The 27,566-nt window shown below is 47.3% G+C and overlaps 1 protein-coding gene and 1 long non-coding RNA gene across 2 annotated transcripts in view; one reads left to right on the top strand and one right to left on the bottom strand.

Moving 5' to 3' along the window:
• Positions 1-489: 489 nt before the first annotated feature.
• Positions 490-8,673, bottom strand: LOC119979089. The gene is made up of 2 exons (XR_005463639.1): positions 8,523-8,673; positions 490-1,243 (listed from the first exon to the last, which is right to left on the bottom strand). It is a non-coding gene; the product is annotated as an uncharacterized LOC119979089 (long non-coding RNA).
• LOC119979087 (transmembrane protein 114) overlaps positions 1,033-27,566 on the top strand; it is a 99,514-nt gene continuing 72,980 nt past the window's right edge. The window contains exons 1-3 of the mRNA XM_038821087.1: positions 1,033-1,251; positions 1,477-1,557; positions 20,225-20,362. Of these exons, the coding sequence (XP_038677015.1) occupies positions 1,068-1,251; positions 1,477-1,557; positions 20,225-20,362 (403 nt within the window). The 5' untranslated portion in view covers positions 1,033-1,067. The remainder of the gene's footprint in view (positions 1,252-1,476; positions 1,558-20,224; positions 20,363-27,566) is intronic.

Here is a 27,566-nt window from a genome sequence, read left to right on the forward strand (position 1 = left end):
GCAAGTTGCTGCAGTGTATCTTCCAGATGCTGACACCAACCTGTTTCCAGAGCATCTTTGCAGACTCTGACTAAAAGGATAGCAAACATTGTCTGTTTGCTGAACTTTAGTTGCTCATGATCTACCAACAGTAATTAGGGCAAATAGTGTCACTGACTGTTAACTCCCTTTATGGAATTGTGTTTATTTTTACCTGAGTGAGAAGTCAATGCGATTTGTATTTATTAATTTGGGGATTTGAAAATAATAATAATAATCGCTTATTGTCACAAGTAGGTTTCAATGAAGTTACTGTGAAAAGCCTCTAGTCGCCACATTCTGCTGCCTGTCCGGTGAGGCCAGTACGGGAATTGAACCCGCTCTGCTGGCTTTGTTCTGCATTACAAGCCAGCTGTTTAGCCCACTGTAATAAACCCGTAATACTGCCTTAACGAGACTAAGCAGCTGCTATTAAAATTGTGAATGCATTTGCAAAATAGAAGAACCAAATTAAATGTCAAATACTTATTTATTTATAGGGTTCAAATTATTCCTATTAAAAAAAACGATTGTAATACGCACCAATCCTCAGAATAGAGAGTCCCATTTGTTTAAATGAGATTGTATTAGTTTTGTTTCTGATCGTAATGTAACTTCAAGCATAAACCAACGTGTTTCAATCCAAACTTCAAAGTGTTCTCTTTTCTCCGTGTGTGTGTTTTTGTTAGCATGTTCTCTATGTTTATTTCAGATCGACCGCATTGCTCCCTCTTTTTACATCCACTGTATAATTGTGAAGTAGTGTGCTATCTTTTCACTAGGAGACCGTAGAAGCATTTCAAGGAGACCTCAGCTGTGCAGCCCTGCTGTAAAACATTACTTTAAAGGCAGCCCTCAACTCTTGACGCCGCGGCGAATAACAGAAGCAGAAAAATAAAACGAAGAGCACTCGCCACGGAAAGGTGGCTATCATCTCATTGAAAGAAGCCATGAGTAAGGTGTGGTGCCACTGTAGTTTCTCTGGCACCCTGACGGCGGAGTGACTGAGGGGGGTTCAGGCATTCTGCTTGCTTGTCCAATCCCCCAGGATGAAGTTAACATTCGGCATGCTCTCCATCTCCGTTGCTTTGACCGGTGTGATGAGCTTCGTATTTCTGGTGGTGGCAATTGGGACAGATTTCTGGTACATCATCGATGCCTCCAAACTGGAAACCTTCTCCAATTCCTCCGACCAGCTCAGCTCCCACTCTGGGCTCTGGAGAACCTGCAAATGTAAGAGACCCTTCAAATTCTGGAGAAATACTGTATCAGATGCTTTCCTATTTCATTTGTTAACAGCAATTTGTTTATTTATTTATTTTTAACCTGAGAGACATTTGCAATATTTCGTCAAACTGTCAACCACTGTCGGACAATGTTGATCTTTTTCCTACTTTATTTACAGCATGTAGTTGACGATGTTTATGTTTACCGTGTTTTTTTCTTGTGTGTTTACAGTTCAAAGTAAATGTTTCCACTTAATTAATCCATTCTGGCAAGGGAATACAAATTTCACGGCCTCACAAAGACAACTTCTAAGTAAGTCTTAAGTTCCCATCTGACTAATGATCATTTATGTGTGAAGCGGCTGGCCACTATGTTGCAGAGCATGTCACCAACCATCATTTTCAATACAAGGCGCAGTGAAGGGTATTCACCTCTATTGGTTACTGAGTTAGAAACGAGATTCCCTTGAAGAGGTGTGTGTGTGTGTGTACAAGGCTGTGAAGAGTGGTAAGGGCTGTCATACAGCCTAGATAGGCACAAGCACATTTGTGGGAAAATACTTTTATTTTTAAAAAAAGGTTATTAAGGAAGTTGAAGGCATTGAGAAAAGTCTATCCTGAAAAAGAAACCGTGCGAAATTCTGTCGGCTAAGTTGAGGTGTAAGTGAAAAATGAACTCTGAACTGCTGTTTAGATAGAAGAAGAATTTGTTTCACCTGGGAAGGGCAGTGCCATTTGGATGGTTGGCGCGGCCATTTTGGCGCCAACCGTTTTGGCGCCGGCTGTTTTGGCGCCGGACGTTTTGGCGTCAACATGAGGGAGGTGTGTTCATCAAATTTAGTAGTCGCACAAACTTTGTTACATTTTGTTTAAAAACCAGTGTTCTTACTCATACATGAGGGGACACAATGTCAATCCAGAATCTTTGATAGTGCTCGCTGGGCAACTTACAGATCAAGGACTACCACCTTGTCACCACGGAGGATTTGTCCATGATGAGTTTGAGTTCAGCTACTCCATTGGAACTGAATGTTGCCTCACCCGGTAACCATGTAACCATGGTACAAGTGACCACTCAAAGGGGCAGTGTGACTAGCCTTGGCACCTTAATTCTTTCAAAAAACAATTTTAGTGATTTCAGGGGAAAAGATCACACAGCACCACCGAATGGTCTGAAAGCTAATTATTATAAAGCAGTTTTACATTTAGCTTTTAAATGATCATTATCGTACCACCACCCCCCAAAACAGGTAAGAGAATCATAGAGTTTTTACTACACAGGACGAGGTTCTTCGGCCCATCAATGTTTATGCTGGTTATCAAGCACTTACCTACTCTAATCCCATTTTCCAGCACTTAGCCCGTTGCCTTGTTGTGAGGTTTCCCCACTGGTCCACACAGTATGTGGACACTATTCCTTCCATGGTTTTGTTGATGTCTATTCAGTACACAGCTGATCTGGCTCTTTGCCGGTTAAGTGTGCCGTTTTAATATTTGATTTCCTATAGGAAATGCTTATGTAACAGGTTTCAGTAGAGTACATGAAGTATGCAAGACATTTAATAGATAATCTATTTGTGGTCATTAACTGAATGGCATACTGAGCTCAAACAAATAACAGCAAGTCCCAGGCAATACAGATGATATGTTGCGAATTGTAAATATTCAGTCCTTATTCATTTTTAAAAGATGCTAGTATTTCAAAAGTCAAGTGCTATGCAACAGGCTGGCATCTAAAGACTTTGTAATCGATAGTGAAAGTGGTGACAGCACAAATGCTCTGAATGTGTTATAAAATATATTTTGTTCTCTCAATTACAGTTCCAAACCTGTCTGACATTAATGCATTTTCTGCTCCTTCACACTTGTTCAGAGAATACAATTGAAATGTTTTCACATAATAGGTGATCCCTTTGTCACCTCTGACCCTCAATGTCTGTCACAAGATTGCCTTTCTCTATTCTATTGATTTGGCCAAGCACATCAATCCTCCTTCCTATATTCTCGTTATGTTACAGTTACATTGCAGTCTCCTTATTTCCCCAATCTGTGAATCCTTACCTGCCTCACAGCTTCTTTCTCGTGACAATTTTTAAAGCCCAAGTTGGGCATTATATTGTCATCATTCCCCGATTTACTCAACTTTTATTCTGTTCAGCTCATTGTGTGGACTACGAGCAACCATGGCCTGTCATTCAAAAATGTTGAAGTCTAAATTAGACCTAAAATAAGATAATAAATGGACTGACATGGCCAATATTATTATGCCACAGGTAATTTGTGTAGTGTTTTCTTCTGTGGCGAATGTTATTTCAACAACTGTCTATATCATAATTTTATACTTCACCACACTATATCTCATGGGGCATGGCCTTCTAATCTTGATTGTGACATCAATCATTATGACTGACTTACAACTTAATGGTTAGGAGGTTGGATTGGTTATCATGTAAACTCTGTACACAATGGCTTGAAAATTATCTTCAAGGAATCTAGTATTAGAGTGACTATATTACAAAGAGTAACTGTAACTGTAGCTGTAATTAAGAAATGTATCTGCTGAATAAAGTATTATGGGCAGAATTCTCCATCCTGCGATGCCGGAATCGCGATTGGATGGAGAATCGGGCTGAAAATCGAAGTCGGTGTCAGGTGCCCAGCGGAACACCATGCTCCGGCACCTCATTGGCAGTGTGAAGGTGTTCCATGGCACTAACATAGGCTTCCAGTTTGCCGCTGGCTGGGGGGTGGGGGGGTGTTGGGATGGGGGGGAGGTGACGTCCAAGGCTGGATGGAGGAGCAGTGGGTGACCAGGAGATAGGCCGTGGGCCCGGGGTGTTCCTCCGAGACTGGGGTGTCCAGGCAACACACTGTCATTGCAAGGCAGCCATCTGGCTGCACATTCCATTGACTGCCCACTGTGAGCTGTAAATGTGCATAGTGCCACCGGTGTATGGGTGTCCTCCCCCCCCTCCCCCCCCCCCCCACCCCCCACCCACCCAGTCCACCTCCCTCGGAACCCCCAGACCCCAGCCAACTCATCAACCGGACATGTATGGCCTAACACAACCAGTCAGTAGCACACCAGGTGTTGGCACTGCTCAGTGCACCCATCCGAGGTGCTGCCCCAGGGGGAGCAAGGGGGTTGCAGAGCGTATCTCGATCAGCGGACGTATGCACCATGGCCCTTGCCACCCTTCCTGGCACAGTCCCTCCCCACCACCTCCCAGGGTGAATGCCACACCAGTGGCACATTCAGCTAGCCCACCCTACAGGACACCGGCCGGTACCAAACCCAACCTGCCCACTTTGCCCCTGCTCTCATCCATCCTGCTCCTGGACAGGTAGTCACAACCCATGCATCACACATAGGACCCATGGCACATTACAATTGCATCCCAATGGGTGCCTATCGCCCTCACCATGCCCCATCTGTGGTCCCTGCCCGCATGCATGCCACCAAGTATGGTGCCAGTTGGTGGCACATGGTGCCTCCCCGCAACCATGTGGTATCCTACTGGTGGGGTAACACGCGGCCCACCCAAGGAGGGCACTCATGGTAGACACCACATGAGGGATGTGACAGGGGCCATAGAGTGTAATGGTGGCAGAGATGGGTGGTGGGGCATGAGGCACCCGGTGTCAAGTACCAGTAGGGCCAGAGTTGCAGTGCAGAGGGAAGAGGGTCTGGGGGTGTTGCGGGGTTGCGGCTGGGGATGTGGGAGGCCGAATGGTCCTGCCCCGTTTCTCTGTGAGCCACGGGGTTGAGACTGGGGGTGGAGGACACTAGCTGGTTCCATAGTGTCTAGTGGTGACCCTTCAAGACAAGGCGCATGGTGAGATTTCAGGTAGGTGTGGTGTGGAGGGGGTGGGGGAGGCATACCGCATATGCCATATGGATATCGCAATAGGGGATCACTTGGTTGTCCCATGCTAACCTCCGCCTCTGTGACTGCCTGCTCCCCCATCCCCCCGACCAGGTCCAACACCTTCTGTTCCATGACAGTGAGTGGTGCACGTCGGGTGGGCCCCCTCCGTTTCTCTCTCCCTGAGATTGTGGACTGCTCTCTCCTGGGGGACAGATAATGCACAGTGTGAGACACTTGGCCATGGGGGTGTCCGCAGGCACCTGTTGTAATTGCACTAGTTCCAGGTGGCAGGCGTGCTGGCCATTTAGCATGTCCTGAATTACTCCGAGACTGGCACTTCCATTGAGACTGCGGAACACTCGCCAGTCATTCTCATCATCGGCACTTAGTCTCATGCTAAAAAATGTACCCAACAATGACAACTGCAGCAAATATTGCATAATGGTTGTCTCCTCGGCTGAGAGCTCATGAAATCCAAATAATATTCGCTGCAGATTCAAAACAGGAATGAACAGTAATTCCTAAAGCTCTAAGATTACTGTCATTCATAGTTTTGGGGTCATGGGTGACTTTATTTCAAGTCTTACACCTTGTGGGGCTCAGTTAGCTCAGTTGGCTGGACTGCTGGCTTGAGATGCCAACCAGAGCAATGCCAACAGAGTTGGGGCAGCACGGTAGCATAGTGGTTAGCACTATGCTGTCAGAGTGCCAGGGTCCCAGGTTCGCTTCCTGCTTGGGTCACTGTCTGTGTGGAGTCTGCACGTTCTCCCCATTGCTGCGTGGGTTTCCTCCGGGTTCTCCGGTTTCCTCCTACAGTCCAAAGATATGCAGGTTAGGTGGATTGGGTGATTGTATGGGCTTAAGTTGGATACTCTTTCCAAGAGCTGGTGCAGACTCGATGGGCTGAATGGCCTCCTTCTGCACTGTAAATTCTGTGATTCTATGAGTGGGATCAATTCCCTTATCAGCTTCTCAACCTTACCTGAGGTGTGGTGGCCTTCAGGTTAAATTGCCACCAGTCAGCTCCCACAGGGAAGAGCAGTCTCTGGCACTGTGGGGTCATTTACATTAATATTTTACACATTGCCCATTATTTCTTTTGATTTCAGTTCAAGTTGTATGTTGAGAATCACAAACAGTTTTGAAGAGTGCAGGCATTTTCTTTAATTAACAATAAGGAGGAACTGTAAGACTACTTTGATTGCCAAATTGACTTAATGAAAAATGTTGGACTGGATTTTTCTGTAGGAGTAATGGTTAGGTGTAAATTGGACAAAAATTTTCAGCAATTGCACATAGACAGTAAAATGTGGAAATCAGGAAGTTGCTGCTCAATTTACTCTTCTCCTGCAGAAGTATTGCACTGAGACTTTGATTTGCAATACATAGGTGAGTATGAAGATGCTGTACACATGTGATATATACATACTAAACTCAACAGAAATAGTTAGTGCTTGCTTGATCCATTGAGTAAGTTTTTGATATCATAACAAGTCTTAATGATCATCAAACAAGCTCTTTGCTGCTGAAAATCATCCTTTGCAAGCATGGGATCTCATTCCTTTAGATTTTAATTACCACTGGATATTTCCAGCATCCATAGTATTTTTCTTTTATTCAAGTAAACTAAACTCCTTGCATGGAATTATTCTGCAAGAAAAAGTAAATTGTCTTCTTGAAGAGAAACATGGAAATTACTACAACTAGCAAATACTTCTGCAAATACCTATTCACAATCTATATACTTCTTCCTGCAGCACATTTTATGCCAGATGATATGGTGGTATCAGAGTGTGTTTGGCACTACTCTTGCTCAGAAATATTTCATACTCTTCTGATATAACCTGCAGACTATATTTGACATCAACACATCTGGCAACCCAGACATTGCAAAGAAACGTCCTAAAAACTCAATGGTTCAGTGCTTGTAGTATTGGGCATAGGCTCAACATTTATCCACTTGCTATAGTCATTGAGCAAAACAAGGTGCTCTTTCCCTTCCACTTCAAATAAATTCACACACTCATTCCCAGAGTGTTGGACTATTTCTTTCTATTCTATTGTGCACTTTACTTACTTTACTTACTGCTTCTAACTAGGCCCAAGGCACTGGCCTAGCCTTGCAAAATGTCAGCTATAATTTGTCCTTTGTTTTTTTGACTTCAGCCTTGTGATACCTAATTTTATCATTTGGTCTTCCTTGCTCAAAGACCATTTTGTACTCTGTTAGTCTTTCTGCAACCTGGTTTATTTAACAGAGAATCCTTATGAATGCCTGATATGAAGTATTAATGGCTACAAGTTTTCATGCGTAGGTGACAGATCTCTCCTAATGCCTCTTTGGTGAAGTGCATTCTTCGATTACACAAAGATTTCCTCAATAAACTCCTCATGGGACCTTTTGTTCCTTTCTGCCATGTACATCCTCTTTAATGACCTGACTTACCTTTGCTCCCACTCTATGCCACTCCTCCATGTTCACGATATTGCTGCACTTTCTTCTGTGAATCCCTCACAGAATTTCATCTGGCTACTTGAAATCCACTCAAGCATGAAGGGGGATGAGATTATACAATCCAGGTAGCTAGCTGTATGCAAGCTGTCAATCACAGTCCAGTAAAATCAATTTCACATTGGTATGAATGAAAGCCTAACAGATCAAAGATATAAGGGGGTTCAAACCAAGCTTATGTGGTTTTCCATTTCTAGGACGTTTTTGCTGGTGCTTTCCCAACCTGAGCCAGCAGGTGTATTGCACAGATGAGTCTCAGAGCACTGATTTCTTTCACTGTCTCTGTCTGGACTGCTTTCTAGCTTCCAGACAGGGGTCTCTGTAATGGGGGTCTTCCAGGCAGGGATCTCTGTAATGAGTGTCTTCCAGACAGGGTCTATAGGTAGGGGTCTCTCTTACGGGGGGCTTCCAGGTAGGGGTCTCTCTTATAAGGCGGTCTCTGGTGAGGGTTTCTTTTATGGGGACATCTCTGGCAGGGGTCTCTCTTATTGGGGGCCTCTCTTATGGGAAGGTCTATGGTGTGGAGCTCTGTAAATGAGGTATCTGGTGGGGGGGGGGGGTCAGGTCACCCCTGTACTATGTGGGGGGGGGGGGGGGGGGGGGGTTGGGGGTGACCCAGAAAATCCCATAGTGGTGGGACAGAATGTTTTATGGGGAGAGGGGGCCCAGCCACTGGACCTCACTAGCAAGCCATCCACTCAAAATGGCAGCCCAATAGCGGGAATCATGACGGAATTCCTTGCACTCCTCGCCGTGTATAAATTCGAATGGTAGAGGACAGTGACTCGCTTCTGATTTGCGCTCCCAGCAAGAGAGCAAATCAGAGGCGATTCATTTCCAGCAGAACATACAGCAAAATTCTCCGTCATGGGGACACTCCGGCCGCCGGCAACTTACCCACGGGCTTCCCGACGGTGAGGTACCCACAATGGGAAACCCCATTGGCCGACTACAGGAACGGAGAATCTCGCTGCCAGTGGGAGAGTCTGAAAACCCGGCTGGCGGACCGGAGAACACCATCAGTAGTCTCCCAAACTGAGAATTCTGGCTGTAGTCTGGAACAAAAATGATCATAATTGTTCATTTCTTTGACAACACAATAGACAGAGTTTTCTTTGTCACTGGTAAACCCTCATGGACATCTGATAGCTTATTGAAAAATTGTGGGTGGCTTGTTAATGATTTTCCTCACTTTAAAATCATGGATGGAAAATTATAGGCAGGGCATCTGAGAATATCTAATAGGTCACCCACTTCATGTGAGGCCCACTGTTGGTGTCAGGCCTTGTAAAGTCCCAGTCATTGAGTGACATCTAACTGAATAATATGAAACTTGACTGACATAAAACAGTGACATGACCAGAATGATGAGTAATGAGATTAAATCATTTGAAATTTGGCTATAAGCAAGGAATGACCTTGACTAGTAATTCATCTTCAAGTGAGCTCAAAATAAAGACACAAATGAATACCATTCGTAGACATAGAATTTAAATACCTAAAGCTGAAATGTGGTAAGCCAATTGCTTTGGGAATGCAATATTTATATTTACATAAAATAATATATTTTCAACAAGACATATATGACAAAAGAATGATGGAAATTCAGACTTCTTAGTGTCAAATTAAGTAGCCTTTTCTGTTTCCTGCCCGCCTAAACATTATTATGATTTAGTTTACTGTGGAGCAAGAACTGGGGCGGGATTCTCCGTCAATCAGCGGGGCAGGCCGTACCGGGGCCAAAGAGTGGCATGAACCACTCCGGCGTCAGGTCGCCCGGAAGTTGTGGAATCCTCCTCACTTCCAGGGGCTAGGCCAGTGCTGGAATGGTGGGCGCCGCGCCAACCGGTGCGGAAGGGCCTCCGCAAGCCGGCGCGAGTTGGCGCATGTGCAGGAGCGCCAGCGTGTTCTGGCGCATGCGCAGAACCGCTGCCGTGTTTCCTGCGTATGCACAGGGGGTTTCTTCTCTGCGCTGGCTATCGCGGAACTTTACAGAAGCTGGCATGGAGGGTAAGAGTGCCCCCATGGCACAGGCCCGCCCGCAGATCGGTGGACCCCGATTGCGGGCCAGGCCACCGTGGGGGCCCTCCTCCGGGGCCGGATCCCCCCATGCACAGGCCGCCCTCAAAGCCAGGTCCCGCTGGTATGGACCTGGTCTAATCCACGTTGATGGGACTGGCCGAAAACGGGCGGCCGCTCGGCCCATCGGGGCCCGGAGAATCGCCGGGGGGGGGGCCACTGCCAACAGCCCCCGACTGGCGCAGTGCGATCCCCGCCCCCATCCAAAAACCTGTGCCGGAGAATTCGGTAGCTGACGTCGGAGCGGCGGGGCTGGATTCACACCGCCCTCCGGCGATTCTCCAACCCGGCCTGGGGGGGGGGGGGGGGGGGGGAGTCGGAGAGTCCCGCCTCTGGATTTTCTTCTCCATCTTTCACCCAAATAGGGAATCTTAGTGCAACGTGTGACTGTACCATGACCAATAATACCTCGTAAATATTTATATGTAATGTGGTAGACAGCTGTGTAGAACAGAACATCGGTATCATTGTAGGTAGAATAATGTGAGAGACATTGATGCATTAGAAGGACAGAAGGGAGAACAAACAAACCTTCAAAACCTGGCATTTCAGCATAAGACATTTTCAAATGTCAAAGTAAATTTCCTTTCTTGGATTGCTAACTGCAGCCATTGACAAGGGGCATGTGTGTACACACACTTGGTGCCCTCGAAATGAATTTTCAGATCCGGGTCAGCATAACTGCCATGAATGTTGGACAAAACTTTGACACAATTTAGACCATTCTAGACCACCCATTCAAGTGCGGCATTAGATTGCTGGGCTATGGGAACAAATTAAATAACCTCAGTTAAGTTTACTTAGCAAGGTAAGAAGTGAATCATTATTGTTACAAGTAGGAGCAGCATGGTAGCATAGTGGTTAGCACAGCTGTTTCACAGCTCCAGGGTCCCAGGTTCGATTCCTGGCTTGGGTCACTGTCTGTGTGGAGTCTGCACGTTCTCCCCATGTGTGCGTGGGTTTCCTCCGGGTGCTCCGGTTTCCTCCCACAGTCCAAAGATGCACAAGTAGGTAGATTGGCCATTCTAAATTGCACTTAGTGTCCAAAAGGTTAGGTGGGGTTATTAGGTTATGGGGATAGGGTGGAGGCGTTGGGGCTTAAGTGGGGTGTTCTTTCCAAGGGCCAGTGCAGACTTGATGGGCTGAATGGCCTCCGACTGCACTATAAATTTTATGATTCTAGGCTTACATTAACACTGCAATGAAATTACTGTGAAAAGCCCCTAGTCACCACATTCCGGCGTCTGTTCGGGTACACAGGGAGAATTCAGAATGTCCAAATTACCTCGCAGTATGTCTTTCGAGACTTGTGGGAAGAAACCGGAGCACCCAAAGGAAAACCAGGTGGACACGGGGAGAACGTGCAGATTCCGCACAGACAGTGACCCAAGCCGGGAATCGAACCTAGGACCCTGGCACTGTGAAGCAACAGTGCGAACCACTGTGCTACTGTGAAGTAATGAATGGAAGGAGACACAAGCCATACACCTGGATATTAAATCTGTGATGACTGATAGTTAAAGGACAAGGGAACAATGCAAGATTGCTGCGTGAAAGTAGGTGAACAACCTTAACCCAGTTCTTAGCAGCTGTGGATAAGTGGTATGTAACATCCCATCATTCAGCGCAAATTGATTCAATTAGGAGAAATAGGATTCAGAACTCCTCTAGAAATGAGATTGTCAGGGCTGAGTCAGAGCAATGTCACTCTGCATCAGACCTGTGCCACACCTAATCTGGGACTATCTGATGCTGGCATGAATGACAAAAGTGGTTAGCTGTTCTATATCCCATCACTAACATCCACCATTTTGACTAACACAAAATAGTCGCATGTCATTATACTTGCCTACATTAAATTTCATTTACCATTGTTCTTCCCATTTACATACCTTGTTCAGTTCTTTGAGTGGTTTCCAATTCTACTGCCTCTTCCCGTTTAGTATAATTTGTAAATTAAGTCATTTGTATTGAATTTCTAAATTTGGGTCATGTCTGCAATTTAGAAATAGCCACGCATGGGCCCAGCATTGAACCCTGAGGCACCCCACACTGACTTGACTCTTCTGATGAATATTCATTATTTCCTATCCTTCATTAATATGTGACATACAGGAGAAGACTTTCCCAGAACTGAAAGCAGAACTCCAGGTCTGACCTAACAGCACGGTAGCACATGTGGATAGCACTGTGGCTTCACAGCGCCAGGGTCCCTGGTTCGATTCCCTGTTGCGCCACTGTCTGTGCAGAGTCTGAGCATTCTCCCCGTGTCCGCGTGGGTTTCCTCCGGGTGCTCCGATATCCTCCCACAGTCCAAAGACGTGCAGGTTAGGTGGATTGGCCATGAGAAATTGCCCTTAGTGACACAAAAGGTTATGAAGGTTATGAGGGGTCATTGGGTTACGGGATAGGGTGGAAGTGAAGGGTTAAGTGGGTAGGTGCAGACTCGATGGGCCGAATGGCCTCCATCTGCACTGTATGTTCTATGTTCTAACAGTGCTTTTCAATGTGTTGAGATCACTGCATTTTATTGTAATCCTCAAGATATAATTTTGTTATTTTTTTTTGGGATTATGTTTTGAACCTGTCCATGATATTTTAATGACTTCTGTATCTGGACACCTAAGTCTCTTGGTATCGCCATTGTTTCCAATTTGGTACCATTTAGAAAACACGCTGATCTATAGGCTGTTTAATAAAATACCACAAAATAGAGCTGTCAACAAAATTGAACCTCACGGTGTTAAAGGGGCAGGAGCAGTGTGCTATCAATGCTAGACTTTAGAAGACTTATGTTTTAAAAGTCTCCTTTAACTTAAGGTGAAACAGAAGGTACTGGAAAAGAGGATGGTGGTCATACCAAACACCTCTGTCCGGAGAAAGATCATGTGATCTTGTTGCCATGGGGAAGAAACGTAAACAGAAACCTACTTAAGTCAAATGACAGTGCTCACACTTGGTGAACAATTGAAAGGGGCTGGTCCAAGTTAGGACAAAGAAACATTTAAAAAACTTATTTCATGGGATGTGTGCCTTGCAGGCAAGGGCAGCGTTTTCTGCCCATTCCCTAATTGAGAAGTGGTGGTATGATACCTTCTCGAACTGCTATAGTCCATCTGGTGTCGGCGCTGGCTTATGGATGTGGAGGGCTCTGGATTTAAACCTTCATAAACCTCAACGTGCTTTTGATTCTTTGGGGGAGGTTTTGACAGGAAAAGGCATGTAGATTTGGCCTTTGGAGGGTTTTATAATCTTTGAAAATGTTTTTCTTTGAGAGTTCTTGTGTTGGAAGGTTCAACTGAGGGCATTGCCGGTGTTGGAACTCAAGATCAGGATGCATGTCGTCATGCCTGCCCTCAATGGAACCTTTGATGTGCTGCAAAGTCTGTTATTCTTGGGTTATTTCAAGAAACATTGGTTTTCATACTCAGGAGGAGAGTTTCCTGGAGGCAATGGTCTTTCCATGGGGGACACGGCGGCACAGTGGTTAGCACTGCTGCCTCACAGTGTCAGGGACCTGGGTTCGATTCCAACCTTGGGTGACTGTCTGTGTGGCGTTCGCATGTTCTCCCCTTGTCTGTGTGGGTTTCCTCCAGGTGCTTCGGTTTCCTCCCAGAGTCCAAAGCATTGCAGGTTTGATTGATTGGCCGTGCTAAATTGTCCCTTAGTATCGAGGGATATGCAGGTTAGATGAATTGGCCATGTAAAATTGACCCTTAGTGTCCAAAGGTTAGGTGGAGTTATGGGGATGGAGCGCAGGATTGGCCCCGGTTGGGGTGCTCTTTCTGAGAGTCGGTGCTGACTCATTGTGCCAAATGGCTTCCTTCTGCACTGTGCAGATTCTGTGAGTCCTTCAAAACTCTTTTATTGAAGTAAATAGGCTCTATACAAGGTTACAGACCATTAGGAGATAGTTACAGCTCCTCTCTCAGCTTCTTACTAATCTTTGCTCTGTGAGTGACACCACTATGCCATAGCTCCTTGTGCACATTCTCAGTAGCTATTATTAGAGTTAACCCTTTAGTCTGCACAAAATAATCAGCAGCAGCAACAGCCTGCAGGTCAGCAGTGAGGGGTGAGCAGAGAGGGAAGGGAGAGAGGGGTGAAGTCGGAGGCCAGTGCCTGCGTCAGGGAGTGCACAGCAGAGGCAAAACGTCCATGAGCTCTCAGAATAACAGTGGTTCCAAGGGTTGAACTTTTCATGTCAGTTGTTGGCAGACATTTGCTGCTTCTTCTTCCATTTGCTTCTTGAGTCAAATCAACGTGACTGAGGTTTGTATGACATAGTCGAAGACGATATTTCATTCTGTCACCAGGTGGTTGGGAGCTCTCCATCTCGGATGGTCAGGCACGCTGAGAGCCCACATCCCCAGTGCTTACACCTCTACAGTTGTCAGTTATTAGAACAAAGAACAAAGAAGAACACAGCACAGGAATAGGTCCTTACCAGGGGTGGGCAAACTTATCCGTGCAAGGGCCACATTCAGAAATTCACAATTTTAATGGGCCGCATAGTATATTAAGTAAAATAATTACTTCACCCGGTTATGATTCTGGGCGCCTCATATAGAACATAGAACAGTACAGCACAGAACAGGCCCTTCGGCCCTTGACGTTGTGCCAGCAATGATCACCCTACTCAAGTCAACGTATCCACCCTATACCAGTAAGTAACCCAACAGCCCCCCCATTAACCTTAAAAAAATAATTAAAAATATAAAACAAAAATTTTTTTTTTAAATATTTTTTTTTTTAATGACTTGGTGGGCCGCATAAAGACCTTCCATGCGGCCCGCGAGCCGTAGTTTTCCCACTCCTGCTCTATACCCATCCGATCCATGTATTTCTCAAGATGCCTTTGAACGCCATTAATATATGAGGTCGGTGTCGGACCTCCCATTCTCTTCCCCTCCCTCGGGCAGATATATTGGAGCCACTCTGTCCGACTGGATGTTCCGCTTCTGCCAATGGTGACCCCCCTGCCGTGGGTTCCTCGGTGGCAGACGGTGGGAACAGCAGGAAAACCTGTTGACCATGGCAGGACTCCACCACCGGCCAATGGCTTTCACAGAACATGCTGCAGAGCCGGGGGGGGGGGGGGGGTTACTTCCTTCTCCTGATTTGAGGAAAAGAACAGACCTCTGACTGACTGTCTTGGCATTTGTTCACTGGATTGGTGAAGTGCATTTTGCGAATGGACTATCAGGGAGAGGTGTGACATTACTTAGGATCAGGATGAGCAGCAGTGGTGAATGGCTAGATGGAGATATGAGGAAGTGGATAGAAAGGGAAGGATGTGTAGCCTTGCAAAGAAGTGGCTGTGAAGTGATGGATTACACTTGATCAAGCAGAGTAAAGGGCTGCAGGGATGCACCGCAGGATGTAGGGCGAATCTGGATTTGTACTAATCTTTCCTGGCTTGTTTCTTCCTTCACTGGATCCAGGTACAGGCCACAATATTCTTACTGATTATCTCCTCAGCCACCTGTAACTATACCTGGTAGTGGCAAGCTTCCGCTTCCCCACTTTGGTGGAAGATTAGCTCCTTCCTAATGTTTAGTGCTCCAGTTGTCAAAGCAAGCCACAGCCTTTAAACATCCTGGGCGGGATTCTCCGACCTGGCGCGGGGTCGGAGAATCGCCGGCAGGCCGCGTGAATCGTGCCACGCCGTCCTGACACTGGCATGCGATTCTAGAATCGGTTGGCGTCGCGCTGGTCGCGGGCCGCTCTACGCGGCCGGCCCGTCGATTCTACGGCCTGGATGGGCCGAGTGGCCGTAAGAAAAGCGCCGAGTGCCGTTCTAACCTGCTCTGGGCCGGCGGGACCTCGTAGGGGTCGAGTGGTGGCCTTTGAGGGGGGGGTCAGACCCCAGGAAGGGGGGGCCTCCGATGTGACCTAGCCCGCGATCGGGGCCCACAGATCAGCCGGCCGGCCTCAGTGGCTGGGGGCCTCCTTTCCTACGCGCCGACCCCTGTAGTCCTTCGCCATGTTGCGTTGGGGCCGGCACATTGAAGGAAGCCACTGTGCATGCACGTGTTGGCACCGGTGCCACTGAGCATGATCTCGTTGGCGCCGGCGCAACTGCGCATGCGCAAATTCAACCTTCTGTCGAGAAGGAGGTCCAAGCCATTGTGGAAGCTGTGCGACATTGGAGGCATTACCTGGGCGGCAGAAGATTCATTCTCCTCACTGACCAACGGTCGGTTGCCTTCATGTTTAAGAATACACAGCGGGGAAAGATCAAAAATGACAAGATCTTGAGGTGGAGGATTGAGCTCCCCACCTATAACTATGAGATCTTGTATCGCCCGGGGAAGTTCAACGATCCCCCTGATGCCCTATCACGCGGTCCATGTGCCTGCGCATAGGTGGATCGACTACGGGCCCTCCACTATGACCTCTGCCATCCGGGGGTCACCCGGTTCTTCCCATTTTGCCAAGGCCCGCAACCTGCCCTACTCCATTGAGGAGGTCAGGACCGTCACCAGAGACTGCCAAGTCTGCGCAGAGTGCAAGTCGCACTTCTACCGGCCAGATAGAGCGCACCTGGTGAAGGCCTCCCGACCCTTTGAACACCTCCGACCGCAACCTGTACTTCCTCAACGGTTCCCCTTCGCCATCCCATGTCCCGACATGACTTTTGCCACGGTAATCAAAGCCCTGCACAGCATCTTCACTCTATTCGGTTTCCCCACCTACATCCACAGCGATCGGGGATCCTCTTTCATGAGCGATGTGTTGCGTCAGTTCCTGGTCAGCAAGGGCATGGCCTCGAGCAGGACGACCAGCTACAACCCCCGGGGAAACGGGCAGGTGGAGAGGGAGAACGGGAGGGTCTGGAAGGCTGTCCTGCTGGCCTTGCGGTCTAAAGATCTCTCGGTCTCCCGCTGGCAGGAGGTCCTCCCCGACGCGCTCCACTCCATCCGGTCGCTCCTCTGCACCGCCACTAATGAGACCCCTCACGAACGGGTGTTTGCCTTCCCCAGGAAGTCCACCTCCGGGGTCTCGCCCCCAAAATGGCTGACAGTTCCTGGACCTGTCCTCCTCTGGAAGCATGTGCAGAACCATAAATCGGACCCTTTGGTCAAGAAAGTCCACCTCCTATACGCAAACCCGCAGTACGCCTACGTGGCACACCCCGACGGGTGCCAAGACACAGTCTCCCTCCGGGACCTGGCACCCGCCCCACCCACCACCCCCGACTTGACACCGCTCCTTTCCCCCCCGGTTGCCTCATTCACCCCTGCGCCACCCACCCTCCCTCCAACGAACCTCACCGCAGCCCCCACCCCAGCAGGATCCGTCCTCCTACTGGATCCACTCAGGGGTGACGAAGACGAGGACAACATGCTCCCGAACTCGCAGGTGACCATGTCGGCGTCCGCATCACCACCAGGACTGAGGCGATCGCGGCAGAGTGTCAAAGCCCCCGACAGACTTAATTTGTAATGTTTTTGTCACCACCGCCGGACTCTTTTTTAACAGGGGGTGAATGTGGTAAACACATTTGTGTGTATCATAGTGATATATTGTATGTATTATGGCACTGCCCGTATATTACAGGTATGACAGTAAATTCCTGCGTGCTGGCTCTGCCCAGCAGGCAGCATATAAAAGTGTATGCTCTGCTGCGCTGCTTCCATTCTGATTCCAGCTGCAGGGGGCACAACAACTTGTTCAATAAAGCCTCGATTGTTTCACCATTTTCGTCTCGTGGTAATTGACGGTCCATCACTCCGATGAACACCCTACCTAGGCCCATGCCTTCAGCCCAACCCCGAAACCGGTAATCCCACCTAACCATTTGGACACTAAGGTGCAATTTAGCATGGACAATTCAGTTAACCTGCACATCTTTGAACTGTTGGAGGAAACCGAAGCATCTGGAAGAAACCCACACAGATACAGGAGAAAGTGCAAACTCCACACAGTCATCCGAGGTCAGAATCAACCCCAGTCCCTGGCACTGTCAGGCAGCAGTGCTAACCACCGTGCCAGCATGTCGACTTGATTGGCTGAAGGCCTTCTCCTGCCTGAATCTGTTACTTTGTAAATTTTGCTTTGGCGACCTGACTCAAAGCTCAGTAGACTCCAGCTTCCCATAAATAAGCAGACCTGTTGTGGCTAATTTCCCTGAATCTCTGTGTACCCTGAATGTTTTGGTTATTAAAGTTGGAGAACCGTTGCATGAGAGATGCATTTTCTGTTTGGTGTACAATATTTGTAGGATTGGCCTTATGCTTGCTGTCCAATTAAAGACAGCAGATGGGCTGACACTGGAGGGCCTGCAGGATGTGCATTGTGGGAGCTCGCAAATCACTCCAGAGCCTTCCAGTAGTAACAAAGGGGTTTATTAATGAAAGCTGAAGGCTGGTAATTATACAGGCAAAGAACAAAATAGGATAAGTCTTGTCTCTTCAGCTCCAGGGTCTAATAGTGCAAATTTGCTATTGGCCAGCTTTTGAATGCTCCGGTGCAATTGGTCCAGAGCCAGTCACATGGCCCATCAGCCTAACCCCTCAAAGGGGCCATGCTACCACACTCTGTAACACTTAGAGAGATGCAATCTGCTCATAGTAAAACAACAAAGCAACTTCTGATGAAATTCCCACTGAGGCCCAACTTTATTATGCTTCGATAAGAAGTCAAATTAAAATTTGTGTATTGACTATTTGATTTGAAAGGTTACCTGAATTATGACTACAGTAATCTCCTCAATAAGATATCTCAGCTACTGAAGTATTCATGCAAGTTTTTGACTGATGCCATGTTCATGAATGTAACATCGGAATAAAAGTTTACATGGTCAGATTATGAGAAAAATAATTTCTCATCTCATTCATAAGTACATTGTAACATCATAAGGACAACATCTTAATGCTGCTGTTGTTGGAATGTATATCCGATAAACGATTCCAGCCTATTCTAGCCTTCCCAATCAGAGGAACTATTTTTCTCGCTACGTTTTTGCTCCTTTTCCCTCCGATCTTGCTGGTTTAGTTGTTGCATGCGGTCTGTGGCCTAAGCATTTTCTCATCTGCCTGATCAAGGGCATATGAGAAATGGGAATAAATATTACCGAGGGATTAAAACAATCTCTGGAGGGTAGTAACTATTTTGTTCTGGTCTGGGAAATAACAAAGGCATGTGGCACAGGGAAACAAAACAATAAACAGACATAGGCCGAGATTCACCGGACCCCCACCCCTGCAGTGTCTTTTCCGGGTATGGAAAAGGCTCACCATTGGCCGTCGATTGGTCCTTCGGTGTCGCCAAAGCCTATGGAGTTTTGTATCTTGCCCGTCCCGCTGCTGAGGAACCTGGGACTGGGCGACACTTTTTTCGGGAAGCGTCAGAGAATCGCACCCAGAGGCTGGATGCAGAAACCCAGCTTGCCTAGCTTCACAATGGAAAGTCCAGGATTACAAATTCAATAGCAGCCTTCCAAAGGATTTGGATGAATGCTTGAAAGTCAAAGATAATTGCAGCATCATGTGGAGAGTGCAGAGGAGCAGTTCCAACTGGACTGTCCTCTGAAAGAGCCAACACAGACTGGATGTGTTACCTTCTATGCCTCTTCTGTCATTGCCATCATGTGGGTTAGTGTCTAACAGATCATTCAAAGGGTTGATCTTGAACATACTTGCCTGGTGGAAACGAGCTTACAAATTTGAACATGCCTTGTTGTATACTCATGGCTATATCGGGCACAGTTTTCTCATTTTTAGGCAGAGTGGCGCAGCAGGCAGGAAAAAGACGTGGAAGCTGTTCGCCCCAAGTGTTGCTTCCTCTGCCTTATACTTAGCTTCTTAGTCAAAAAAGGTTCAGGGGTGGCTTCCACATTGTCATGTTGGCAGGGCAGGCTCTGATTAACTTTATTTAAAAGTAAAGGATAGAATCTACACCCTGCACCACATGGAACCTCGCCCCCCCCCCCCCCCCCCCCCCCCTGCTATGGAACACTCAAGCTCCACCCTCATCCCACACATGGCATACCCCGCTGGCAGTGCGACCCAATACTGCCCCTTGCACTGCCCGGGAAGTGCCAGGGAGCAGTGCGGGGGGTAACATTGCCAGCGTACTGCCTGGGCATGGCCTTCTCCCCCGGGGGATATACTCATTTGCGAACCTCCTGCAGTTTCCGTCTGCCAGTGAATGTCAGGGGCAACTTGTCGTGATTCCAACAGAGAGGTAGGGAGGAGAGTGTTTGGGCTATTATGTGTAAAGGCCTGATAATTATATTTAAATACACACAAATGAGGATCCTGATGTTCAACGTCGGGATCCCAGTCCGATCGTTGGAGGGGGTGGGATCATCGAAAATGGAAATCTAACCGACGTAAACCATGGGATTTTCCACTTCCGCTATCGATCCCGTCCCCTGAAAGTAGGAGTGGAAAATCCCTCCCATAGTTTTTGACCTGATCCACCATAGCTATTGCAATGTTGCAGAAATGCATCTTGCTTTTAGGCTTTTTTTTGTTGGATGAAAGACGTGTTGATTTTTGCTTCTCTTACAGATATGCATGGAACGTTTGTGGTTCTGCTTCCGCTCAGTCTCATTCTGATGATTTTTGGAGGAATGGTTGGATTTATTAGCGTTTTAGCACGAGCCTATGCGTTACTGCTATTGACTGGAAGTCTTTTCCTATTTGGAGGTAAGAACTTAAAAAGAAAACCTGTTTTCCTTTTCTGTTTATTTCATTTACCGATCACTGGTCTCCCACCATTGGCTGTAGCCCGCTGTAGCCTGCCCTGTCATTGTCCCTGAGAACCCTTCTTTGGTCACTGCACTGAGTGACTCCTCATCCTTGGTAATTCTATATCCTAACCATCCCCGTGTCTTCTCCCCTCTGAACTTTTGCCCTCCCTAAATCTCTCCCTTTGCATAAATTTGTCTACTCATATAGTATGGACTTTCAGCCTCGCCATCTCTAGTGGACACTCTATTCCTGCGGTCTCAATCACTGACCACCACTGCATTTTATAAGAGTCGTCCCTGTTTATTTATGTTTTATTTTATTGTTTTTGTCCATGAACCCATAATCAAGACTCGAAGTTGAAACAGCCTGCTTGCCAGGACATTGTGTTCCCAAGTTTCATGTTTGGGAGCGGATCAGCTAGAATTTTTGGCACCGGGTGGATCTTAGAAGCAAGTTGGGGGGAGTTGATTCAGTTGGTTAACTGGCAACTGGAGGGTTGGACGTGGACAGTGTTCTGTCTGACAATGGCCATTGATTGGTTCCTGCGTGATACTGTCTGAGAGAGCTTGGCATAAGTGTTTAGACTTTGGAAGTGAAAAGAAGACTCTCTCTCTCTATTATGAAAGCAGCGTGTACCTGTCACAACCTTTGCTGTGAACCTGAAAAGATGCTGAGCTTGCAGAGAAAGTAGACAACCTGGCCAGGGAAAACCATCTCAGGCTTAGTATCAAGAAGTACCAAAACGGAAGTATAAACATCAGAATGACATTGACTGGAAGTCATCCCAGTGCATCAAAGATCCTTATCCTTTTATTTTTATTAATATTTTATTTCCCTTTCCACTATCCATTCTCCTTTGTGTTGTTTGCCTGTGTGTGTGTGTGTGTAGAGAGTGGAGGAATTTGGGGGATAGCATTGGAAAAGGCGTAATAGATAGTCAGTTACATTTTCTGTCTGTTTAATTACAATACTGTACATAATAAAATGTTGCTTGTGTATTAAGGCTATAAACCTGGTGACCACAGTTTATTGGGCTCAGCCAAGGACCTCGCGCATTGTAAATTAAATCTAATGTCACCTGTGTTGCGACTCTGAGTTAAGTCGGGCTGGAATTGACCACACACTAGCCCAGGTTATCATGGCAATAGTATCTCTCACCACGCACATCCCTCAAGCTCCGAGCAAACCAATTCCTTCTTTTTGTGCTTCTGGAGAAAACCACTTCAATTTCTTAAAACTGCATTTTACAACTCCCAATTGCCCATCCCTTGATGGTCCAATAACCATCATTCGCTTGTTGATATCAATTTGCTCAACCAGTGCCTCCCTTTCAATTTATACACTTATACCCCCAACAAAGCTTTTACTATTGTTTGGTCATTCCCATTGGCCCTCACTTTTGCTTCAAGTAGGCACGGATTTAAGGTGATTGTCAGCAGAAGCAAAGGCAACAGGAGGATTATTTTTTCACGCAGCGAGTGGCTAAGATCAGTAATACACTGCCTGAGAGTGTGGTGGTGGCAGATACAATCGAGGCATCCAAGAAAGACTGGGATCGGCAATCGGGAGGCAATGGAAGAGAGGAGAAGCTGCCAGACAGCAATCAGGGGCGGCATTCTCCTCTACCCGGCGTGACGGAGGGTCCCGGAGTAGGGTAGTGGTGCCAACCACTCAGGGGTCAGGCCTCCCCAAAGGTGGGGAATTCGCCCCACCTTTGGGGGCCAGCCCCGCGCCAGAGCGGTTGGCACCAGAAAACTGGCGCAAAAAACCGGCGCCCCCGGCAGCGGGGCTGGCCGAAAGGCTTTCGCCGATCGGTGCATGCGCCGGCAGTGATGTCAGCGGCAGCTGGCCGCTGACGTCACTGCCGGTGCATGCGCGATGTGTGGTTCTCTTCCGCTTCTGCCATGGCGGACGCGGAAGGAGAAAGAGTGCCGCCAGGGCACTGGCCCGGAGTCTGAGCGGGGGGCCCCGATCGCGGGCCAGGCCACCATGGGGGCACCCCCCAGGACCCCGGGGCCCGCTCGTGCCGCTGATCCCGCCGTTACAGAGGTGGTTCAAACCTTAGTGGTGGGAGAGGCCTCCCAGCGGCGGGACTTCGGCCCATCCGGGCCGGAGAATCACTGCAGGGGCCTCTCCGATCGGAGTGGCGAGATTCCTGCTGCCGCCACTTCCCGGGTGGCGGAGAATCTCTGCCACGGCGGGGGCGGGATTTTAGGCGGCCCCAGGCGATTCTCCAACCCTGCTGGGGGTCGGAGAATTTCGCCCCAGGAGTGGGTAGAAGGTCAGCAATTGGAGAGAAGAGGGTGTTTGACAGTCGTGGGTGTAGAGAAGTGATAGACGTGCAAAGATAGGGGCCGGGATTCTCCCCTACCCGGCGGGGCGGGGGGTCCTGGCCTGTCGGAGTGGCATGAACCACTCCAGCGTTAGGCCACCCAAAGGTGCAGAATTCTCTGCACATTTAGGGGCTAGGCCCGCGCCGTAGTGGTTTCCACTCCGCCGGCTGGCGTGAACGGCCTTTGGCGCCATGCCAGCTGGGGCTGAAAGGACTTCGCCGGCCGGCGTAAGTCCGCGCATGCGCCAGTGCGTCAGTGGCTGCTGACGTCATACCGGCGCATGCGCAGGGGATGGGGTCTCTTCCGCGGAAGAAAAAGAGTGCCCCCATGGCACAGGTCCGCCCACCGATCGGTGGGCCCCGATCGCGAGCCAGGCCACCATGGGGGCACCCCCAGGGGTCAGATTGCCCCGTGCCCCCCCACAGGACCCCAGAGCCCGCCCGCGCCACCAATCCCGCTGGTACCAGAGGTAGTTTAAACCACGCCAGCGGGAAAGGCCTGTCACGGCGGGACTTAGGGCCAACGCGGGCCAGAGAATCGCCGCGGGGGGCCCGCCGACCGGCGCGGGGGGCCTGCCGACCGGCGCAGTGAAATTCCCACCCCCGACGAATCTCGGGGGGTGGAGAATTCGGGACACGGCGGGGGCAGGATTGACGCCCGCCCCGGAGAATTCCCTCCAGGGTACGGGGATGGGGCTAGGTGAGAAAGCGGATCTGCTGGAGGCTGAAGGCTTCCTCGAGAGGCTCGGGACTCTTGCTCATCCTGAACCACAAAGTGCGCTGAAAGAATTACTTACCTGGATGAGCCTGATTCACAGCTGAATTCCTGAATTCTAGGAAATCTTTGCGGCATGATTTAATTTGAAATCAGGATCTCAGTTTCGTTATAGTAGTCCAATTTATATAAATTAATAAACTTGCCACCCCTCCTCGGCAGTCCACTGGTAATCCCTGATATCTGCTGCCCAAATAATGGCAGTGGACAGTTTTAAAAACCGGCCATGAAGCGAGGTGAGTGGGAGTAGGCTTAATGTCAAAGCAAACAAAACACAGTGATGGTGACCTAATCTGGAGCTGCTCTTCATTATCTGCCACACCTTTTTCAGGACAGCTGTGAAAATGCCAGAAAAATGGCACAAATATTGTTAAGGGGGGGGGGGGGGGGAGGCGGTGGCGTAGTGGTATTGTCACTGGACTAGTAATGCAGAGACCCGGGGTAATTCTCTGGGCACCTGGGTTCGAATCCCACCACAACAGGTGATAGAATGTGAATTCAATTTAAAAAGAAAATCTGGAATTAAAAGTTTAATTATGACCATTAAACCTTTGTCATAAAAACTCATCACTAATGGCCTTTAAGGAATGAAATCTGCTGCCCTTGCTTCGTCTGGCTTATCTGTGACTCCAGACCCATTGAAGTGTAGTTGATTCTTAACTGCCCCCTGAAATGGCTAAGCACCCAAATGCTGGCCTTGCCAATGACCTCCTACATACCATGAAAGAATTTTTAAAAAGGACCTTTTTTTACTGGTATTCCCATGTAGGTCGAGTGGGATAAAACGCCACAGTAATGCAACGCCATCATTAGTAAAATGTGGCGATTAGGTGGATTGGCCATTAAATCGCCCCTTAGTGTCCAAAAGGTTAGATGGGATTACAGGGTTATGGGTATAGATAACGTGCTCTTTCAGAGGGTCGGTGCAGACTCGACAGGCTGAATGGTCTCCTTCTGCACTGTCGTGATTCTATGATTCTAATGGAAGACATGAAAGGATATTCAGTGAAGAATTAATTCTTACGGTATAATGGTTATGATAAATTCTGTACATTAGAACCAAATCACATTTCAGAATGTTCCAAGCAATGTGTGTCCTTGGAAGGAATGCTCAAGATTTCACTTATGAATACAATACGGGAGAAATTGTTCAAGTCAGAAGAGAGTGAACTTTAATAATTGAACGCTGAGCTGATGCGTTTCACAGAAGACATGGTGTCGGCAGGACAGGAATCTTGATCCACTGGAATGAGCACAGAACCGAGATGTTTTACCTGTCAGGAAAGATTGAACAGGCTGGGGTGCATTCAACTGGAGAAAAGACTGAGGCAGTGGTGTGATAGGGGTCTTTAAGGTTACGAAAGAGCAGCATTGACTATTGGGCAGGATGGCCTCTTTCTGTGCCTTAACAACTATGCAATACTTTAATGGGCCTGGTACTTATTAATTATGTAATTGTTCTTTAATTCTGAATTGCAAGTTCAGTCATTTGCTGAGACTCATATATTCTAGCATCTCAATAACTGGATCAACATATTTTCCAGGGAAAAAAGTCTACCTTTTTGAGTTTCTGATTCATTCTTTGTATTATTTTGTGAATGTCTTTCTGTGCATCAATATTCTTTCAATGGTATCTTGCAGAGAAACACGCCCAATGTTCCACTGTAGATGAGTTCTAGGTATTGTAGCAAAGCATAGTAGAATTTGGGTTAACTGCAGGTGAACAAACGGGTGGAGGAAACTTCTGGTTACTGCAAAAAATAGAAAGTTGAATTGAAAAAGTGCAAGCAAGCGAATGTGCCATAACCAGAGAATAACACTGGAACTTAGAAGTAGGTCTGCTGCTCAGTATCATTCTCAGTTTCACATAAGATGGTTTAAGAACGAGGGTTCTGAGCCAGAAGGGACTTGTAACACTGGAGGGGTGTACAGAGATAGACAAAGGCAAGGTCATGAAAGGATTTCAATTTCCAGATGAAAATGTTAAACTAGAGGCATTGAAAAGCTAAGAACCAAGATGAGGAGTTATCCACTTCAGATAGAGAAACAGAATGGCAGTGTATTGCTTAAATGGTGATAGAATGGGAACTATTGATGCACAAAGGGACCTGGGTGTCTTTGAACACCAGTCATTGTATACACGCATGTAGCAAGCAGTTAGGAATGCAAATAGTGTGTTGGCCTTCAATGCAAAAGGATTTAAGTACAGGAGCAACAATGCCTCACTGCAGCTGTATTAACCTGGATTATTGTGTGCAGTTTTGGTGTCCTTGACTAAAAAAATATATACTTGTCATCGAGGGAGTGCAGTGAAGCTTCACCAGATTGATTCCTGGGAAGGCAGAATTGTTGTGTGAGGAGAGATTGGGTCAACTGGGCCTGTATTCATTGGGGTTTAGAAGAATGAGAGGGGATCTAATTTAAACATATAAAACTCTGACAGACCTGGACAGACTGGATGCAGGGATGATGTTTACCCTGGCTAGGGGTCTAGCACAAGGGGTCACAGTGTCAAGGTAGGGGATAGGCCACTTCGGACTGAGATGACGAGGAATCTCTTCACTCAGAGGTTGAGTGAGAAGGCTGTGGAGGCCTAGTCATTGAATGTATTTAAGAAAGAAATAGATACATTTCTAGACACTGAAGCCTTCAAGAGGTAGGAGGGGAGAATGGGAGTGTGGCATTGAGATTGAGGATCAGTCATGATCACATTAAATGGCAGAGCAGGCTTAACGAGGAGAATGGTCTATGCTTGCTCACATTTAATATGTTTCAATGACGGGTGTTTCATAGATCAAGGCAATGGAGTTTTGAATGAGTTTCAGTTAACAGTGTGGAGGGTGGGAAGCTGGAAGAGAATTGGAATAGTCACATTTGGAGGTGATAAATTGCGAATATGTGAGAGTTTCAGGGGCCGGTAGAATAAAACTTGAAATAGTCTGTAAACTCTGAATAATGCTCGCAATGGACAAACTAGGTTTTGGACAATTTGTTGTGGCTGCTACAAGGTATCCAATAAAGATTCCTCTTGTTGCCTATTTATCATTGCCTTTCCCATCACCACAATAACAACAGCCATTTGTTTAGCACCTTTAATGTAGTAAAACAGTTGCAAGTTACATCACAAAAAGATAATACGATGAAGGTTGTCTCCAACCCAAGAGAAGATATTAGGACGCGTGACTATAATCTTGGTCAAAGAAATGCCTTAAGCATGTTCTTAAAGAATGAGAGAGAAGTAAAGAGGCAGATAGCTTTACGGATGGAATTCCAGAAGTTGGGGTCTTATCATCTGAATGCGTGACCACTAATGGTGGGACGAAGGGAGGTAGGGATTGACAAGAGACCGGTACTGGAGGAATGCAAAGTTCTTGGATGAGTGTAGGGTTGGAACAAATTACAGAAATCGGAAAGGGTGAGGCCATGAAGAGAGTTTAAGGCAAAGATACGTATTTTAACTTGCTGACCTTGTGAGGGGCTGGGGGGAAATGTAGGTGAGTGGGCATAGGGCTGATGAGTGAGAGGGATTGGAGGACGAAAGTGGTTCTACCATTTTGCAGGCATCCTACATCACAAACCTATAGGATATTGTAAAAAGGGGAACATGAGGAACTCTCCTGTCATGTGGTACTGCCTTCATTTCACCACTGATCACCAATTAGGTTGGGGGCTGTGCTGCTCAGTCTGTAGACTTAAGTCCGTGCCTTGTGGCTTTTATCTCTGTATTTCCGCTCAGTGATTAGTTGCCCTGCCCTTTCATACTTGGCTAATGGATTGAGATGACTTCTGAGACTTGTGGGAAATATCAGAAATGTTATCCCCCAACTGTAAGAAATTCTATAGTTATCATCCTCCTATTAAATATCACTAAAATATCAACTCCTAGCACTAATATGATCCTGACTCCTGAAGCAATGCTCATGTGCAGAGCTCAGAATGTTGGCTGTAAGCATTTTATAGTCTTGTAAAACTCACCAATGCCATTTTGGCAAAAAATATGGCAAAAGAGGAAAATCATGACCAGGAAGTTTTTATTTGGTTCAATGGTATTT

The sequence above is a fragment of the Scyliorhinus canicula genome, chromosome 15 (genome assembly GCF_902713615.1).
Source record: "Scyliorhinus canicula chromosome 15, sScyCan1.1, whole genome shotgun sequence".
Taxonomy (NCBI): Eukaryota; Metazoa; Chordata; class Chondrichthyes; order Carcharhiniformes; family Scyliorhinidae; genus Scyliorhinus; species Scyliorhinus canicula.